The 19,875-nt window shown below is 38.1% G+C and overlaps 1 protein-coding gene across 1 annotated transcript in view; it reads left to right on the top strand.

Moving 5' to 3' along the window:
* Faf1 (Fas associated factor 1) overlaps nt 1–19,875 on the top strand; it is a gene marked incomplete in the record, with an annotated part of 402,697 nt that overhangs the window by 326,271 nt on the left and 56,551 nt on the right. The window contains 2 exon segments of the mRNA XM_029563227.1: nt 18,653–18,733; nt 19,440–19,517. Of these exon segments, the coding sequence (XP_029419087.1) occupies nt 18,653–18,733; nt 19,440–19,517 (159 nt within the window).

Raw genomic sequence — 19,875 nt, 5'->3', positions numbered from 1 at the left:
CTTGCTCTGGAGTGTGTTACTGAATATGTTAAAGCTGTAGTGAAATGCTTCTTCTAATCTTGTCGTTATTAAAAAATTTTTTTCAAAAATTTACTTCATGTTACATAGTAGAGGTGATAAACATTATCAGTGAAATCTACCTGATGACTTTATATCTATACTCAGGTACTAAGGATCTGAGTGTAACCGATTGTGATTAGTGATAATCAGATACATAGAGATTAAAGACACATGTGCAAACATGTAAGTGTTAGTAGCATTAAAAATGTAGGAAACAGCATATCTTAAAATGAAATGGAGATCTTCTTTAAAGGGTAAAATCTCATTCAAATTTATGTCTTAAAGGGTTTATTTTGAGTTCAATATTGTATGACTGTATTAATTCAACTGTGAACCTAAAAATTTACAGCCACCTTTGCAAGAGATGTATCCTTGCCTTGGAATGTGGTACCAAATATGTTAAAGCTGTAATGAAATGCGTCTTCTAATCATGTGGTTATTAAATTTTAAAAATTAAAAAAAATAAACTTAAAAAACAAACACAGCTTGAGCTGGGCGTGGTGTTACACACCTTTAGTCCCAACACTTAGGAGGCTGAGGCAGGTCTACATAGCAAGTTCCAGGCCAGCAGGGGCTACATAGTGAGAACCTGTTTTAAAAAAGAGGAGGAGGAGGAGTAGGCAGAAGAAGAAATAGAATAGCTTGAGCTTTGTTTTGGTTTGTTTTGGTTTTCAGTTGTTTGTTTGTTTGTGTTTTTGAAACTGTTTTTCCCTGTAGCCCCAGGCTGCTCTCTCACAGAGATCTACCTGCCTCTGGTTCCCAAGTGCTAGGATTAAGGTCATGTTCCACCATGTCCTGCTACTTTGAGGTTTTTTGATGGCTTAGTATGGGTTCCAAAGAAGTATTAATAATTCAGTAAGGAAGAAGTAGTTCATAAAAAGAGGGAATGAAGGGATTGAAAAGTTGCATCAGAGTATATTTTCATAGGTTACAGCTGTGTTCTACTGTGTTCTAGTATTGTTTGAATTTTTAAAAGTACTTCATTTATTGTTTTAATTTTCTGTGTCTAAGTGTATTGCCTGCATGTGTGTAAGTGCACTCATGGTGTGCAGTGCCCTTGGAGGTCGGAAGAAAGCATTGGATCCCTTGGAACTGGAGCTATGGACAGTTGATAGCAGTCATGTGGATGCTGGGAACCGAACCCAGGTCTTATGCAAGAGCAGCCTGGCTGAGCCATCTCTCCAGCCCATTGTTTGAATTTTGCATTGTAAATAATGAATTTTTTAAAGCAGGAAATTGACACAGTTTGTGACTTAGGAAACTAATCGTGATGGCTGTGGCATTTGTTCACTCAGTGTGTTCAGGCTTTATATTAATATTTATTGTAGCAACATCAGTTACTTTTAATTTTCTTATATAAGGAATTTCTGTTTATCTTAAAATTTGAGAACTATAGTTTAGTGGGATGAATACAGGCATTTGAAATGGACAAGGATAATATTGCCAGAACTAAAAGAGACAGCATTTGTAACTTGACTAGCCCATAAATAGCCCTCAGATATGTTATCCTCCATTTTAAGCTGATACATCTATCTCCCACAACTAGTACAAAAAGGAAAGTGTCTTACTAATTTTGTCTCCCATTCCTAACAAAAGGCCTAACATCAAATACCTGTGAACTAAATGTTTTATACATGTCAAAGTGAATGAGTAAATGATGGAGTGAGTGTTATAATTTATCACAGTTTGAAACTGTGGGACCCATGAAAAATGCAAGTGTCATATTTGAGCAAAAGATGATAGGGTCTGAACTGAGACATGCTTGAAAAACATGCAGATTCCATCCTTGGTCACTAGGCAGATATACACATTGTCTCTGGATTGGTTTAGACTTTGCATAAACACTCGTAAGTTGGCCAGTTTTCTCTAAGGTAGACACTTAGACGGCAATTCATTGTTTGAAGTTCTGCCACTAAAGAAATTGGCAAACCACTCCTAAATCCAGCTTTTCAACTAACTGCCACATACCACTTTTACTCAAATGAAAAAGAATCTTTTCTAAACATCACTACCGGAAATTCCAAAGGCAATCTAGCAAAGCAAGACTTTACAGTTAAGACTTGGAAGTTACTTGCTACTTGTAAATTCGTCTCTCTATTTTCATGGTCCTACAATGGAGTATTTTTAAATTATTCTACTTAAAACTGTTCCTAAATGGAATTTTTTAAATAACCAGTTTAAAAAAATAAGACTAACATTTAGGCTCAATCGTTGCATATAGGAACCTGAAAAAAATATTGAGTGTTAAGTTTGCCATAGTTCTTGCTTCATTGTTTTTGAGCATTAGCAGTTCATTAATGATTTTGTGAACAAAGATAAATTTTTTAACTCATAAATTTAAATGCAAGTGAGTATATTTCTCGCTGTAGACTCCTTGCCTAGCATGTGTGAAGCACTGAATTGTATCCCCAACACCATATATATCTACTTCTGTGTTTTACTGTACTGTTTTTGCTTTTGTGTATGTGTGTTGTGGGGGAGGTGCATGTATGTATGGTGCATGAACATGAGTGTGTAAGTTGTGTACCAGTATGCACATGTGGGGGACAGTAGAATACGGGGTGTCTTCCTCTATTACTGTTGACCCTATTGCCTTGAGATAGGATCTCTTACTGAACCAGAAGCTCACCTTTTCAGCTAGGCTGGCCCAGGGAACTCTCATATTCTACCTGTCTCTGCCCCCAATGCCTGGATTACAGACAGACAGATCTATGGAGCCAAATGTTCCTTTGTTGCGCCTTCCTTTCTGCTTTGTTTTGTTTTAAGAATCTACCAGGTGTCAGGCATTGCTTAAGACTAAAGATATGTTTTTTTTTTTTAAGCTGAAGTCTTCTGCTTATGGTCTGATGAAAGAAATAGACGTATTAACAGATGAGGACAATTCTACAGAATGACATAAAGCTAAAAGTAAACATCCATTCTTTAGGGAGGGTCTATTTGTAATCAAACCAACAAAATCCTTATTTGGTTTTCCTGTTTAATGTATTCAGCAAGTGGAAATAGATTATTCCTTATACTCAGGAAAATCATTCTATAACTGATCTTTATGCTGATTTAAGGGGTATATTTTGCACCATATGAAAGGAAGAAAGTTTAAAGGTAGAAAAACACAGAATTCAGTAGATTCAGAAGTGAAGCAGAAAGACCTCTTGGATTAGGTGCTAGGAGGCTTGCCTTCTAGCCATCTGTGGGACCCTGGGAAAATCACTTAACTTTTTCTGAGTCTCAGTTTCTCCATCTCAAAATAGGTCTCTTCTTGGCCAACCTGACTGTTGTGAGTACACCTATGAAAATGCTTTGTAAACTTTGAAATATAAAACTTTAAAGGATTGAAAGTGTTAGATGACTGAAAAGTAGGCAAAATGAGATAAAGGCTTAGATGAAAATATAGATAGAATAATTTATTAATTCTCCATAGGTTTTCCTTTGTAAATTCTTAGTTCATGATAGACGTGATGAGATTAACGAGGAAATGAAAGCTTTTAAGGAATGGAAACCATAGTAAAAAACATACCTAAGACCAAGGGATTCACCCCCTCCCTCCCTTCCTCCCCCCTCCCTCCTTCCCTCCCTTCTTCCCTCCCTTTCCCTCTGTCCTTTTCTTCCTTCCTTCCCCCTTCTCCCCCACCCCTTTTCTTTCAAGACAGAGTGTGATTCTGTAGCACAAGCTGACCTCTCAAATTCACAGTCCTGCTTCTGTCTCCCAAATGCTGGAATTATAGGTATGTACCACTAGACCTGGCAGGGAATCATTCTTATTACAGAGACAAGGCCATCTAAGTTATTCCTGATTCCATGAACAAAATGATCATTTCTTGCAGTCTGGAAACCCTTAGTACATTTCAGAGTACAGTCCCATTTAAACCTCACAGCCTGGTCTACCTTAAAGCAGAGCAAACTTTGAGTTGCCCTGGATCCTTGTACAAAACTGTTTCTTCCTCCATCTGTTCCTAGTTTTTACCCTCACCTAAAGTGCTTATTAAGCACCAAGGGAATCACCAAATAAGCAGACAAGAGAGGGAGGAAGGGGAGAAGAATACTTCTTGAAATTGGGATTTCAGAAAAATCAAAGTCACTATGAGAAAACTAAAAATTTCACCCAACTTCTGAAATTTATTTATAGTATAATATTACTTCTGCATTACACATGGTAGGTATGTAATCTATTCTTAGTTGTTAGCTGCCATGTGAGTGCTGGGAATTGAATCCAGGTCCTCTGGAAAAACAGCAAGTATTCTTAACTGCTGGGCCATCTCTCCAGCCCTGGGACTGCTAATATTCTTATTTTTGTCCTTGGATACCAGGAACCTGGCATATAGGTGGTTAGGTGGCATGTACCAGTCAGCCAGGGAACAATGGGACGATGATCCTCTGGAGCCCATAGGCTAAAAGCCACATAATTGTTCTTGGACCTTCCTCCTCTTCCTCTCCTCCAGCAATGCCATGTTTACAGAAAAATAATGCCGGTAGTGATGAGTGATTTGCCCCAGGACCGACCTCCCAGGCAATCTTTAGATATTTATCTACTTGCCCTATGGTTACAGGTATAGTAATTAGAAGACAGATAATCAATATTGTTGGGTTTAGAATTAGGATATTTACCAGATGCATGTCACAGCCCAGATACTATATTGTATGATATGTGTTCCTTACCTACCGTTTCCTTCCAGTAATCCAATGAGGTAATCTTTCCATGTTAGAGATAAAAATGATGTCTCTAGACCAGCCATGGTGGCACATGCCTTTAATCCTGGCACTCAGGAGGCAGAGGCAGGAGGATCTCTGTGAGATTGAGGCCAGCTTGGTCTACATAGCAAGTTCCAGCCCAGTTGGGGCTACAAGCAGACCCTGTCTCAAAGTCTCAAAAAACAACAACAAAGAAGTCTCTACAACAGATTCAGAATCAACAACTCTGTAGCTATGATTCCAGTGGGAAATTACTCCTGCTCGTCCAGATTCTTGAAAACCTGTGCTTTCTTCTCTTGCATTCATAGATTTAGTAAAATTATTTTGTCTAGTGTGATCCTCTTTCAAGATCTTTTATTTTGGCTCAGCATTTCAGAGGTTTCATCTGTCACAACTGGGAAAGTTTGTGGCGTAGAGCAGCTCATATGGCAGCAGAGAAGCAAGGAAAAAAATGCAGTGTTAAGTGATTTAGTCCCTTTTTATTCTGTCAGGTTTCCCAACCTATCAGATAAAGGTGGCCCACATTCCCCCTCTCAGTTAACCCTGTCTGGAAGTTCCTTCACAGACACAATCCAGATGTGAGCTGCAGTCATCTCCTGGGTACTTCACGATCCAGTGAAATTGATAGTCCAGGTAAAATCTGAAATGTGCTGCTGTGAGACCCTTGGCTTTTAGTTTGTTCACACTAATGTTGGAACTAAGCTATCAGTTCTAGGAGATTTGGGTAATAAAAAAGTTACTTTTTCCATTTAACCTTTCATCTTCCTGAAATTTTAGGTTTTTGTAAACTTTAAATCCTGTTAGGAGCCAGGCGTGGTGGCGCATGCCTTTAATCCCAGCATTGAGGAGGCAGAGGCAGGCAAATCTCTGTGAGGCCAGCCTGGTCTCCATAGTCAGCTGTGGCTATAGGGAGACTCTGCCTCAAAAAGAACAAAAACAAGTAAATGAGTAACTTAGAGAACACAAGGACCCACTCATTGTTGGCTTAAAATCTGTGTAATGTCACTAATTTGTGCCCATTCTCTGAAATCTTAAGAGATTATGTAGTATATTGACATAGGTTCCAGTAACTGTCTGCTCTGAATAAGAAATGGTTTGACAAAGCCCCTATGGCTGCTTTTAATAGAGTTTGTGTTTTTCACAGTTTTCTTTTATGTTCACCAATTGATGTTGTCAACTTCAGTAACAGTGAGAGATTCTCTAAAGATTAATTAAGTTTGTTTGGAAGTAGAATATCAGTGAGCATACCATGATAAACCATGAGTGTCTTCAAAGAGGTCAAGGTAATTTTGGGTAATCTTGGGTAATTTTTAAAGGCAAAAGTGAAGGATTATATAAGTTATTTTGAAACAGTACTCTTTGGCCACAAGGACTAATAACAGGAATGATACCAGTCCTGTGTTGAGCAGGCAGTTGCTGGTTGGCTATCTTTACAGGGTTTGTTGTTTGATTTTGTTTTGCTTTTGTAGATAGGGTCACTTGCTATGTAGCCCAGGATGGCTTTGAACTCACAATCCTCCTGCTTCTCCCTCCCAGGTGCTAAAGTTGTATCAAGTACTACCGACCAGACTTGCAGGGGTGTTTTCTTGTGTACAGTCGCAACAGCCTTTGTGCAAAGTTGTGGTTCTAGCATTCTTTCATGATAGTTGCTGTCAGACAATTGTATAAGAATCTTTCATTTATAATCTCCCAGCTTTATTATTTATTTATTTATTTATTTATCTATCTATTTATTTAATGTTAGAGGGTTTTTTTGTTTGTTTGTTTGTTTGCTTTTTTTGGTCTTTTTGAACTCACTATGTAGACCAGGTTGGCCTTGAACTCACAGAGATCCACCTGCCTCTGCCTCCCAAATGCTGGGACTACAGGCCTGTGCTACCATGCCCGGCTAGAGTTTATATTTTTATTCTGAAACTTTTAACAATAGAATTTTGTTTTTTTTTCTTGTTTGGAGGCTATTATGAATAAAATTTCTATAAATGTTTCTGTGCATGTTTTTGTATGGGCAACTGATTTCATTTGTCTTGGATAAGTACTTAGGGCTAGAAGGACTGAGTCATGTATATCTATGCAGAACATTTTAAGAAACTACCAAAGTCGTTTCTAAAATAGATAGACCTTTTTTTTTTTTTTTTAAATTCCTACCAGCAGTATACAGGAGTTTCAGTGCTCCCACATCCTTGTTAGCACTCGGTGAAGTGTTTTCAATTTCAGACATTTGAATAGGTATACATTGATGTCTGGTGATTAAAGTTTGCATTCTCCTATTGAGTAATGAGATCAGACATCTTTTCATGTGCTTACTTGATGTACATATGCCTTCCTTGATGAAATATTTGCAAATCTTGCCCATTTTAAGATTTTGTTCCTTTTCCTTTCCCATCGTTAGAGCTCCTTATAAATCTGAAATACAGAGTCCTTTGTCTGACATGTGATATAAAGACTTTTCTTCCTGGCTGTGGCTTGTCTTTTATTCTCTGCTATAAAATAAGTTTTCATTGTCTTTAAGGGAGCAGATTTTTTGTTTGTTTGTTTGTCTTTTTGAGACAGGGTCTCCCTGTAGCCCGAGCTGGCCTGATACTCACTGTGTAGATCAGGCTAATCTCCAACTCACAGAGATCCACCTGCCTCTGCCTTCTAAGTACTGGGATTAAAGGCATGCGCCACCATGCCTGACAGATGTTTGCAGTTTTCATATTTAAATTCAATTTAAATGGTTTTTCTCTCATATCCATGCTTTTGAGTCACATCTAAGAAATGTTTCACACATGCTCACCATTTTTCCTGTGTCTCTGTAGCTGTGTTGCTGTACGTTTCACATTGACGTCTGTGATCCATTTGAGTTAAACCTAATATGTAGGTAGATATATGCATCTAAATTCTTGAGCTATCCACTAATTGGCTATCCAGTAGTTCCAGTGCTATTTTTTTGAAGATCATCCTTTTTGCACTTAATTCTGTTTCTTTGTCAAAGATCTGTTACCCTTAGAACATGGGTCCATATCTGAAATCTATTTTGTTCCATTCTAATGTCTTTACACTGATCCCACAGTTACTTTAGCTTAATGCAAATCTGAAAATAGTCATATAAATCCTTAACATTCTTTTCAGAGCTATTTGGGCTGTTCTAGATCCTTCGCATTTTCATATGAGTTTTATAACCAACCTGTCAGCTTCTTCTGGTGTTCGGTTAGATTTATATTGAGTCCATAGATCTTTTGGAGATAATTAGCATAAAAAAACCTGACCCTTCTAATTTATGAAAATGATGCGTCTTTCCATTTATTTAGCTCTTTAGTCTCTTAGCTGTGTTTTGTAATCTTCAATGCACAGATCATTTATGTGTTTTTCACGTTTGCCCCAAGTATTTCATATATTTTATGCTTTCATAAATGATGTAGGTTCTGATCATCTGCTGCTTGTGTATGGAAATGCAATTGTTTGCTTTCTCTTTTTCTGTCCTGCAGCCTCACTAACTCACTTATTAGTTGTAATTACTTTCCATTTCTCTAAGGATTTCCTCTCTGAATAAGGAGAATTCTACTTCTTACTTTCCATTATGGTTTGTTTCTGTCTTTTAGCATATTTTAAAGCTAATCTCCAGGGGCTGGAGAGGTCACTCAGTGGTTATGAGCACTGGCTGCTCTTGAAGAGGACCCAGGTTCTGTTCCCAGCATCCACATGGCAGCCTGTAACTACAGTTTCAGGGACTCCAGTGCCCTCTTCTGACTTCTGTGGGCATTGCACTGCACGGGTACACTTACATGCATGCAGACAAAATGCTCATACACATAAAATAAAAAAATAAAATATTTTTAAGAGTTAATCACAGGGCTGGAGAGATGGCTCAGAGGCTAAGAACACTAGTTGTTCTTGCAGAAGACCTGGGTTCGAATCCCAGCACCCACATGGCAGCTAACAACTGTCCATAACTCCAGTCCCAGGTGATCCGACAGCCTCTTCTGACCTCCATGGGCATTGCACGACACGGGTGCAGGCAATACATACATACACATAAAATAATAAAAAATGTTTTTTAAATACTTTCAGCATGATAGGATTTAGAGTAGAATTTCCTTAGCCTTTTCAACAGTGCCTATGGATAAAAACTTACCGCTGACATCTTTACTTACTGGTGAAAGACTAGATGTTTTCCTGGTAACATTAGGAAACAGACGAGGATGTCTGTTCAGATCACTTCATTCACCACTGAACTGGCATTTCTAGCTACTCTAATAACTATCAGCTCTCCTTCCCCATAGCCTCTGGTCACCTCTCATCTACTTTCTCTCTTTCTCTGAGTTTGCCTCACCTTAATAGAACTGAGGGTACTTCCTTTCACATTTATCTTTCATTAGTGTAGTGTCCTTATGGTTCATGTAGATTGTAGTGTTCTTTCTTCTTATAGCTGGATAGTATTTTGCTGTATGTATATGCTACATTTATGTATTCATCTTTCTGTTGGTAGGCACAGGTTGTTTCTACCGTTGGGCTATTGTCAATAATACTACTATGAACTTGTGCTTATCAGACATTACTTATGATGCATATTTGAGTCCTTTGCCCTTTTTTCTTGTCAAATATATGACTTACAAGTAATTTATTCCATTTTGTAGGTTGTCTTTCTCTTGGTGATATCCTTTGATGCACAGAAGTGTTAATTTTGATGAAGTCTAATTTTTGGAGACAGGATCTCACTCTGTGGCCCAGGCTAACCTCAGATATGTCACTCCCCCACCTCATCCTTCTGAGTGCCGAGATTACAGGAGCCAACTACCACACCATTCTTTTTTTTTTTTTTCATTTTAATGTCTCTACATTTACTATCATACCAAAGAAATTATTGTTGATTAAAGTTTTTCACCTAGGTTTTTTTGTAAGAATTTTACAATTTCCATTTATAAATGCAGGTATTTGATCTGTTTTGAGTTTGTTTTGTTTTTTTTTTAATAAATATGGTATGGTTATGGTATGTGCTAGCTACATTCTTTTATGCCTGAATATTCAGCTTTCTAACATCATTTCTTGTGTTTAACTTTACCCCATTTCATGGTCTTGATTCCCCCTAATCAGCCTGGGTTTTCCATTTTATTCTATTACCACACTACTATTTTAAGTGTTAAAAATCAGGAAAGGTGAGCTCTCCAACTTTGTTCTTTTCCAAGATCATTTTGACTATTGGGAATTACTTGGGATTCCATAGGAATTTTAGATGTATTTTAATGTTTCTGAAAAAAAAAATGCTACGTGTCTTTTTGAGACAGGGTCTCCCTGTAGCCCCAGCTGTCCTGGAACTCACTATGTAGACCAGGCTGGCCTTGAACTCACAGAGATCCGCCTGCCTCTGCCTCCTGAGTGCTGGGACTAAAGGCGTGCGCCACCACACCCGGCCAGTCAATTATTTCTTAATGAGATTTAAATAATAAGAAAAATATCTATTAATTTATCCACAAAGTTTCTGTTTTCTCTTTTTCCTTTTGTATAAATCCAAATTTCTATTTGATAACGTTTTCTTCCTGCCTAAAGGACTTCCATTTTTGAAAAGCCTTTACCCTCTTTTGAAAGATATTTTCTTTTTTTAATATTTTATTGATTTTTTTTTATTTTATGTGTATGATTGCTTTGCCTGCATGTGCATAAATGAGCCTGTGCCATGCAATGCTCATGAAGATCAGAAGAGGGCATCAGATCCCCTGGAATTGGAGTTACAGATGGTGGTTAGCCACTGTGTGGGTGCTGGGAATTGAACCAGGGTCCTCCACAAGAGCAGCCAGTGCTCTTAACTGCTGAGCCATCTCTCCAGCCCTGGAAAGATATTTTCATTAAGTATAAAATACTAGGTTGAGGAGAGTTAGGCTTTAGAGATTTTGCTGTTGTGTGCTGTATTACGTGTACTGTTTCTGATGAGAAGCCTGATTTCATGCCAGTTTTGTTCCTCTGTATATGTTGTATCTTCTTTGATTACCCTTAAGATTTTTTTACTTCCATTGTTAATTTTAAGCTACTTAAATATAATGTGTGTTGTATGATTTTTCTCTGAAAAATGTGAACAATGTCTGTTTACCCCGTGTAAGGTACCAATTACAGACCAGAAATTTATTAGTGAACCAACGAGCTTATTAGGTTATTTAAAATATCATGGATTCTTGGGCAACTGTATCACAGAAAAGCCCACCTTGGCATAGGTGATGCAACACACAAAAGCTGCATCCCTGGAGTTGCCTGCACGACTTGCAAGGAATTCTAACAGATTTCCCGCCTTCCCAGCAGTGGTCTACTACTTATACAATCCCTGGGAGAGGCCTGCAGCTTTCTTGTGCTTCCTGTGACTTGTGAGCCTCCATCCTCCCTTCAGGAGGGAACATTTCAAATCTGGAGCAAATGTCTAGACTACAATATGCCTTTATGTAATTTCTTTATCCTCCTTTTGCTTATGTTTCTTTATGTTCTTGGATGTCTGGTTTTATAGTTTTCATTAAGTTTGGTTTTTTTTAAATTGGCCATTGTTTCTTAAACTGAAAATTTCCCTCCTCCTTTAAATCCCATTCCCAATCTCCAGTCACATTTACAATAAACTGCAAAAGTTATCCCAGGAAGAATGTTCCAACTCCCTCCCTTATTTGGGTTCAAAATAAGGTCTCACCAGATTGTGAGTACATGTGCCTATAATCATAATCATATCACTCTGAAATGGTTGTGGCCACACTATCAGTCTAGGGGTCTTGGATGGTCACCCTCTAGGGGTTTGTTTTCTCAGCCAATTAAAGAATTAAAAGACAAGAAAAATCTCAGACTAGCAGTGAGCAAGAAGCAAACAAATTTTTTTTTAAAGATAAAGAACCACACATCCCTACATACACAGAGAAATAAAGCTGTCTACGAGAGAGGGGAATTCTGAAGCTGAAATTCAAAGTCCCCCAAACCCTAGGGAGGACCTGGATTTTAAGGGTTTTAGTGGTTTCCTCTTCCCTAATTTTGGGTTGGTCAACTTAAACAAAGACTAAAAGGCAGATAGGTTTATGGCTTCATATGAAGAAGTGTCCAGTTCTGGCCTGGGTAAGAGCAGCGACAACTATGCCACAAATAAAAGACTGTCTGGGGATGCCATTTATTTCTGAGCAACCTAGCCTCTTGCTTCAGTTTTGTTTTTGTTTTCTTTCTTTCTTTCTTTCTTTCTTTCTTTCTTTCTTTCTTCTTTCATTCCTTTATTTAGTTATTTTATTTATTTATTTATTTGTTTATTTATTTATTTAGTGTGTGCATGCACACATGGATTGCAGTGATTGAACCCAGGTCATCAGGCTTGGTAGCAAACACCTTTACCTACTGAACTATCTCACTGGCCCACAAAGAGTGTTTTAATACTAAGTAGGTAGCTTTTGCCTTAACTCAGACAACACCTAAGATCTATCCTTGCGTCTCATTATCCTCTGTTCCATTTCTACACTGACAGTGTGTTTCTTCTTACTTTTGTGTGTCCTTTAGAGTTATTGAGGACACCTTCTACAGGACAGTAGGATACAGAAGAGATTCCAAGAGGCATACTACAGGCTTGCTTGCTTGCTTTCTCTCTCTCTCTCTTTCCTTCTTTCCTTCTCTCCTTCCTTCTCTCCTTCCTTCTTTCTTTCTTTCTTTCTTTCTTTCTTTCTTTCTTTCTTTCTCTTTCTCTCTCTCTCTCTCTTTCTTTCTTTCTTTCTTTCTTTCTTTCTTTCTTTCTTTCTTTCTTTCTTTCTTTCTTTCTTTCTTTCTTTCTTTCGACAGGGTCTCCCTGTAGCCCCAACTGGTCTGGAACTCACTATGTAGACCAGGCTAGCCTTGAACTTGCAGAGATCTTCCTGCCTCTGCCTCCAGAGTGTTGGAATTAAAGGCATTCACCACCACACCTGGTATACTACAGTTTTTAAGAACAGGTTTGTAGATTAAATGTTAACCTTAACACCTAGGTTTTTTTTTTTAATAAGTCTAATAAGATAGTATAATATGGGGGAGACACTCAAAAAGCTTTACTTCCAGTTCCCCAAAATTGGAGATAACTGTGAATAGGACAGTGAGAGAGACAGATTAAATCTACAGAAAAGACAAGAGGAAACAATAGCCATTGACAGACACTACAAGAAGCTTTGACCATAATAAATTTGGGAAATTTTATTCTGAACCACATGCCTTGAGGCAGTCCTGACATAATGTCAGGAAGAGGCATGAGCAAGGGAGGGAGGAGACCATTCAGGAGACCTGGGACCCAATCTAAGCTCTACTGCTGGCTTTATTAGGTAGTATATACACCTCAATACCTGTATATGATTTCTTTTTATCTCTAAAGTGTCTCCTTTGAACATATTGGTCCTCCTATGAAAGACAGGTAGAATTTTGAGACTAGGGGGAATAGTGGAATAGTTATTAAAAGAAGAAAGGAAAGTAACCTGTAATCTGAACACTTAAGGATAGATTAACACACTTCTTAACAAAATGATGATGATAGTCCAGGTAGGATTGTCTGGCCTTCTCGGTATCCCCAGTGCTGATGTCATGGTGAATATAAAATTGATGCTTACTGAATAATTGTGCAAGGGAGAGAAAAATAAAGGAAAATTTCAAGAAAGGAAGGTAGGTAGCTGGTTCAGTTGGTCCTCTACAACAGGTGCCACATTCTGGAGCACTGATCCTGTATTTAATAGCTTTCACATTTGCAACAGTCTGTTTTAAAACGGAGCTATTTGCTTAGAATGCTTGTATTATAATCTGTAGTTGTCCTTAAATGGATTCCAGCTGTGATAGCTTATCCCTTTGTTGAATGTACACAGTACCATAACAAGTCAGTCCTGCCTAGCCAGTAAATTATCTTGATCCAGGTGAGGCTCCTTTGTGAATGAGCTATACCTTTTTTCCTCAATTTTTACTGCAAACAATTAGTATTTTATGCCTAGAAAGATGATTCATTTATCCAGCATATACTTGGAGCTGAGGGTGTACCTCAGTGGTAGAGCATATGCTTAGTATGTGCACAACCCTGGTTTAATTCTCAACATCAAAAGTAATTAAAAATAAAAGTAGAAGCCAGACCTGGTGGCACATGCCTGTAATCTCAGCACTCAGGAGGTAGAGGCAGAAAGACCAGCTGTTCAAGTCCATCCTGGTCTACATATATCAAAAACCAAATCAAAACATAAAAAGGTACATTTTTAATCCCAGCAGTCGGGAAGCAGAGGCAGGTAGATCTCTATGAGTTCAAGGTCAGATTGGTTTACATAGTAAGTTCCAGGTGAGCCAGGGCTACATAGTGAGATTCTGTCTCAAAAGAAAAGAAGGGGTCAGAGAAATGACTCTGGGTAACAGCACATAAAATGCAGCAGTATATAATATAGACAAGTTCTCTGCTTTGTGGAGCATACAGTGTCATGGGAGGAATCCTATATTGAATAAGTAATTGATAATTAACTGCAATTTATTTATTTATTATTTGTTTGTCTGTCTGTTTGTTTGTTTGTTTGTCTGTCTGTAGCCCTAGCTGACCTGGAACTCACTATGTAGACTAGGCTGGCCTTGAACTCACAGAGATCTGGCTGCCTCTGCCTCCCAAGTGCTGGGATTAAAGGTGTGCGCCACCACAACCAGTCAGGGCAGTTGTTTTTTAAGTATATTTTTATTTTGAATTTTTGTGCCTTTCATACAATATATCTTAATCGTATTTAGACACCCTCCTCCATCTGCACCCCTCATGGCCTCCCCCCATTGGATTTCATGCATTTGTCATATATGTTAAGGCCTATTGAGTTAAGCTTTTGTACCCAGAAGTCCCTCAGTGCAAGTTTATCCGCTGGGGTCTAGTCAGCTTGTCTACAGCCACTCCTTTAGAGAATAACTTTCCCTTACCTAGCAGCAATCAGTTCCTCAGCTATAGTTGGAACTTGCCCATTGCCCTAGTTTGGGTTTTTGTCTGATTGAGTCAGCAAGGGTCTTGTGCATGCTGTCAACCATTGCAAGATCATATGAGCAAGTACCCAGAAGCCTGGAAGACTCTGTTTCCTTATGCTCATGCACCAACCCTGGTTCTTACAACTTTTCTACCCCCTCTCCCACAATGGTTCCTGAGCCATAGGTGGGTGAAGTTTAATATAGGAGTCCTGTGCAGGGATCCACACTCTGCAGACTTTTATTCTCTATACTTTGGCCATTTGTGGCCTTTTGTGTTTAACACCCTCTGTTGCATGAGGAAGCTTCTCTGATGGGAGTTAAGAGATGCATTAGTATTCTTTCTACTCCATGTTCCACTATGTTCCATGAACCTTAGGTGTAGAGCTTCCACTGTAGATGTGTCACTTAGGGCTAGGCATCTCTCAGACACATATTCTCTGTGTGACCAGTTGTGGAATTCTGTAATAGCCTCTATCTGTTGCAAAAAGAAGCATCTTTGATGATTGGTGAATGGTATACTTGTCTGTACACATAAGGATCCATATTTAGCATGCAATATCTAGAGATATGACAGAGATAGGATCTTTGACCTAACCAGCCGTATGTATTTTGGCTATGTTTACAATGCCATAAGTTCCCTCTCACTGAGAGAGCTTTAAGTCCTATTAGATAGCTGTTGTACCCCCAAGATAAAAATGCCACTACTGCATTGCTATAGTTTGTTGTGCTGGTCGTTGTTGTGGTTATTAGCCTTTAAAGCTGGGTTTGGACCATTGATTAATTTTCTCCCTAGCAGCTTGCATAGTATCTTCTAGAACTATGAGAGATGGTCTTCAGGAAGGAGCTTCTGAGTCACTTCCAGCTCCATTGCTCCAAGTTCTGTGTCCAAAATATGACCTGTCCTCAGTAATAGGGTCTTACCTTCAGGTTCTGGGAGGCAATAGCCTGTGTTATAGTCGGAGTTTCTTGGACTGCCCTGACTAACAACTCGATGGGAGGCTTCTCCTGTCTGGCACTGTGATTCTTGTTATTTACCTTTCAGGTATGCACACACACTCATGTTCAGATATTTTATGTGTATTTTTCAGTGGGTCTTTTTTTTTTGAGCTAATATATTTCCCTCTGGTTTTTCACACCACCTAAGCTTTATCTTTCCTGTCTCGCAATTGTAATAAATGCTTTAAAGGGAGACACAGAATGTTCTGAGAGAAACCTACACTAATTTCAAAGGGGTGAGTGAGGTCAAGAAAATAAGGTCAAATTAAAATTTAAACATCTTAAATATTTCCATAGTTCAAATATAGAAAGACAAGATTATTCTCATAATTTGTTGAACCCATTCTAGAGAAAAATAAATTTGCAAATTTATCCACAGGTACACAGAATTCTTAGAAGTTCAGTATTTTAATTGATGTCTGAAAAGGGAAACATTATTTACCCAAAGACGTGTAGGTTGCTATTGGAAAGCCATGACATGTACACAGTATTCTGATCCTTCCATTACCTCTCCTCAATTATAATAAACTGTGAGTCAAATATAAATTAATTACCTATGAGCAAACAAAATATAGGTGCCCACACTGTATAAGCTTGCATTTGGGTTAAGGGAAAGAGTTTATGGAATAATTATTTAAGTGAATGATCATATAAACAGAAACACAAAATATGCTTTGTCTAGTTGGTTGTATCTAGTCATCATAAAACCTCATTAAAGCTGGGTTTGGTGGCACATGCCTTTAATCCCAGCACTTGGGAGGCAGAGGCAGGCATATCTCCGTGAGTTCAAGGCCAGCCTGGTCTAATAGCAAGTTCCAGGCTAGCTAGGGGTACGGGGAGACTCTTCTCAATAAGACTAAATAAATAAATAAATAAGACACATTTCATTTATAATTATCTTGTATTATACATCTGTTTTTTGCTTGAAAAATTGAGAATCAATGGAATGTTACTATTCAAATCAGAGGTTTTGGAATCAAACTACTGGAGCTAGAAGGAGTATTGGACTTCAAGAGAAGGCCAGTCTTGAGTAAGTATAAGAGAGAGCACCAAAGAGAATGCTGAACATCTCGTTAGGCTTCAGTAAACATAGAGGGAATTGGCAAGAGAAAGAAAGTATTAAGCCTTAATGAAACTTCCAATTACAAGTTCAAAATGGTCAAGTATTTGTGACTATATATCATTCAGCCTAATACAATAATAACTGAAGAGGAAACTTCTTATAGGTACAGTTATTTATTAAATTTAAGAATGTATATAATGGTTATTCTCCTGAACTTTACATGTGAAAAATTCTGGTAGAAAATTAATTTTTATTCCATATAAAATCATATCACTGTATACAGATGGTATACTCACTTTGGAAGCTGAAAATATTCTAAAAGAGAAGCTAGAGAGATGGTTCTGTGCCTGCCGCACAAGATTGAAGACCTGAGTTCAGGTCCCCACTAAAAGCTGGACTCAGCAGTGCAGACTATATAACCCCAGTGCTGGGAGTGCAGAGGCAGGAGAGTCTCTGGAGCTCATTGGCTAGCTAGCATCACCAATGATCTCTAGATTCAATGAGAAACCCTTATCTGAAGGCAGGTGAGATGGCTCTGCAGGTAAAAGGCACTTACTTCCAACCCTGATAAACTTGAGTTTTGTCCCTGAGATCTATATAATGGAAAGATGAGAACTGACCCCCACAAATTGTTCTGTGACTTCCACACATATGCCATGGCATACATGCCCACACCCATGCATACACAAGATAAATGTTTTAACAAATTATTTTTTAAAAAGAAACCCTACCTCTTCAGGTAGGTGTGGTGGTACACTAGGGGAGGCAGAGACAGGCGGATCTCTGTGAGTTCTAAACCAGCCTGGTCTACTTAGTGAGTTCTAGGCCAGCTGGGGCTAACAGGGAGACCTTGTCTCCAAAAAAAAAAAAAAAAAAAAAGGTGACACTAAATTGAGAAAAAACACCCAATGTTGATTTCTAGCCTTAATTACAAATGAGCACATGCATCCCCACACACATGCACACACCCACATGAATGTCGTACACACAGAAATTCTAAAAGATTTTCGATACTGATAATATCTGTTGTACACATGCTTTTTGAGTATGAATTTATGGGAAAATATCTGATAACTAAAGAAGGGGAGATAGTTTAAATAACTGAAGCTTTAGTGGTATAGTGTGAAATGAAGTTAACAAAGATGTTATGCTTTCAGCCTAAAACTTTTGCGTTCCCTCCCTCTCTTTAGTCCCAGTGCTAACAATCTCCAAATCAGGAGGAAGGGGAAAAGGAACTCGTAATTTTGCAAATAAATTAAGTGCTACATGCTTTGCTGCAGTTAAAATGATACTGTATTTAATTTCCATAATAACCATATAAGACAAATACCGTTTCAATTTATTATTAGAAGGAAACTGAGATCTGGAGAGGTCAGATCTTTTTCCGTAGTAGAGCTAGGATTCAAAGCTTCTTATCATGTTGCTCATCTTGTTTGTTTGCTTATTTGCATACTTTAAAAGTTCCTTATTTACCAATTCCCAACACCCAGGGGATCTGATGACCTCTTTTCACCTTCATAGGCATTGCATGACACGGTACACTTACATGCAGGCAGGACACTCACACATGTAAAATAAAAATAATAATTTTTTTAAGTTCCTTATTTAATTGTCTGGGGACTGGAGAGAAGGCTCAGCAGTTAAGAACACTGGCTATTCTTGCACAAGACCTGGTTTCAAATCCAGGCACCCACGTGGTGGCTAACAACCATCTGTAACTCCAGTTTCAGGGGATCCAACGCCCTCTTCTGACCTCCACAGACATTGCAAAGCATGGGTACATTACATGCAGGCAATGCACACATACACATAAAAAATAGAAATAATAATTTTAAGTCCCTTATTTGTGATAAATTCATATAGGAATAAAACAGAAAGATTCTCTTTTTTTCTTAAAAAATGGTGAAAATTTATTTGAGTCTTTCTTTTTTTAAGGATGAACGTGAAGCTAGAGAAAATGTAAAAAGAGAGCAAGATGAGGCCTACCGCCTTTCTCTTGAAGCTGACAGAGCAAAGGTAGGTTTGGTCAAGTTTCTTCTGGAATATAAAACTCAATCCTAAATAGTCTTTGGTTTTCTGAGTACCATCTCTTTTTTTTTTTTATCACTTGGGATCCTAAAAATGTTAGCTCTGCATTAGAAAAAGGTAGATTCGATTAACAGAAAGCAACCCTATCCATAATTCTCAAATCATGATTCCTTTTAACAAAATAACTCCTGCCGCTATCTCCCAAGTGCTAGGATTGCAGGTATGTGCCACCATGCTCAATTCATGCTGTTGGCACTGAGGATCAAACTCAGAGCTTCGTGCATGCTACCAACTCAGCTATAGCCTCTGAAGGAGCTTGAACACCACTGTACTCAGATCTAACAACAGTTTTTGCATAAGAAGCCAATGTGATCAGAGAACTATACTTTTTGTTGGTTTCATTTCTAGTCTTGTTTCAGAAAGAAACATTGCTATTACCACAGTGTCCCTGTAGATTATGCTGAATAAGCCCTTGAGATATAATTTGTTCCTTTTTCCTCCTTTTTTCCTCCTAGATTTGACATAATCCAATTGCTCATGTATTACAATAAAATAGTAAAACAAAATAAATTCCTCATAGCAGAATTTGACCCTATATGAATTTGATTCCTAATCCTATACGAACTTGATTTCTTTGTTGCATTTCTTGGAGGAAGACATTTCTTAAATGCTTATTCTTCTGTTTTATCAACAGAGAGAAGCTCACGAGAGAGAGATGGCAGAACAGTTTCGTTTGGAGCAAATTCGCAAAGAGCAAGAAGAAGAACGTGAGGTGGGGAATCATTTTAAGAAGGTTACTCTATTGTATTTGATAGTGAGGCTGTTAAACCCAACCTCTCTTTGAAAGAATTATTCCTCATCTGTTGTATGGAACTTTTAGAAAACATGATCACCTACTAGACTGATGATTTTCTTTTACCTTTATTTCTGTTCTCCATTTGTTGCCTTAAGATGCTTCCTATCCTCCCTCGATACTGTAATTATGACCCCAGAAATATGATTATTGTATTTTCCATCCTTTCCCCAAACTTCACCATCAAAGGATATTGTGCCACTCTACAGTGTCTATATTGAGCACCCACATTTACTTAGCTGATATTTTTCTCTTGAGTTTATAGCTCTATCAATAT

Source organism: Nannospalax galili, unplaced genomic scaffold (genome assembly GCF_000622305.1).
Source record: "Nannospalax galili isolate Female #2095 unplaced genomic scaffold, S.galili_v1.0 scaffold655, whole genome shotgun sequence".
Taxonomy (NCBI): Eukaryota; Metazoa; Chordata; class Mammalia; order Rodentia; family Spalacidae; genus Nannospalax; species Nannospalax galili.
The sequence above is the reverse complement of the archived record's forward strand: the minus strand, read 5'-3'. Positions and strand labels throughout refer to the sequence as shown.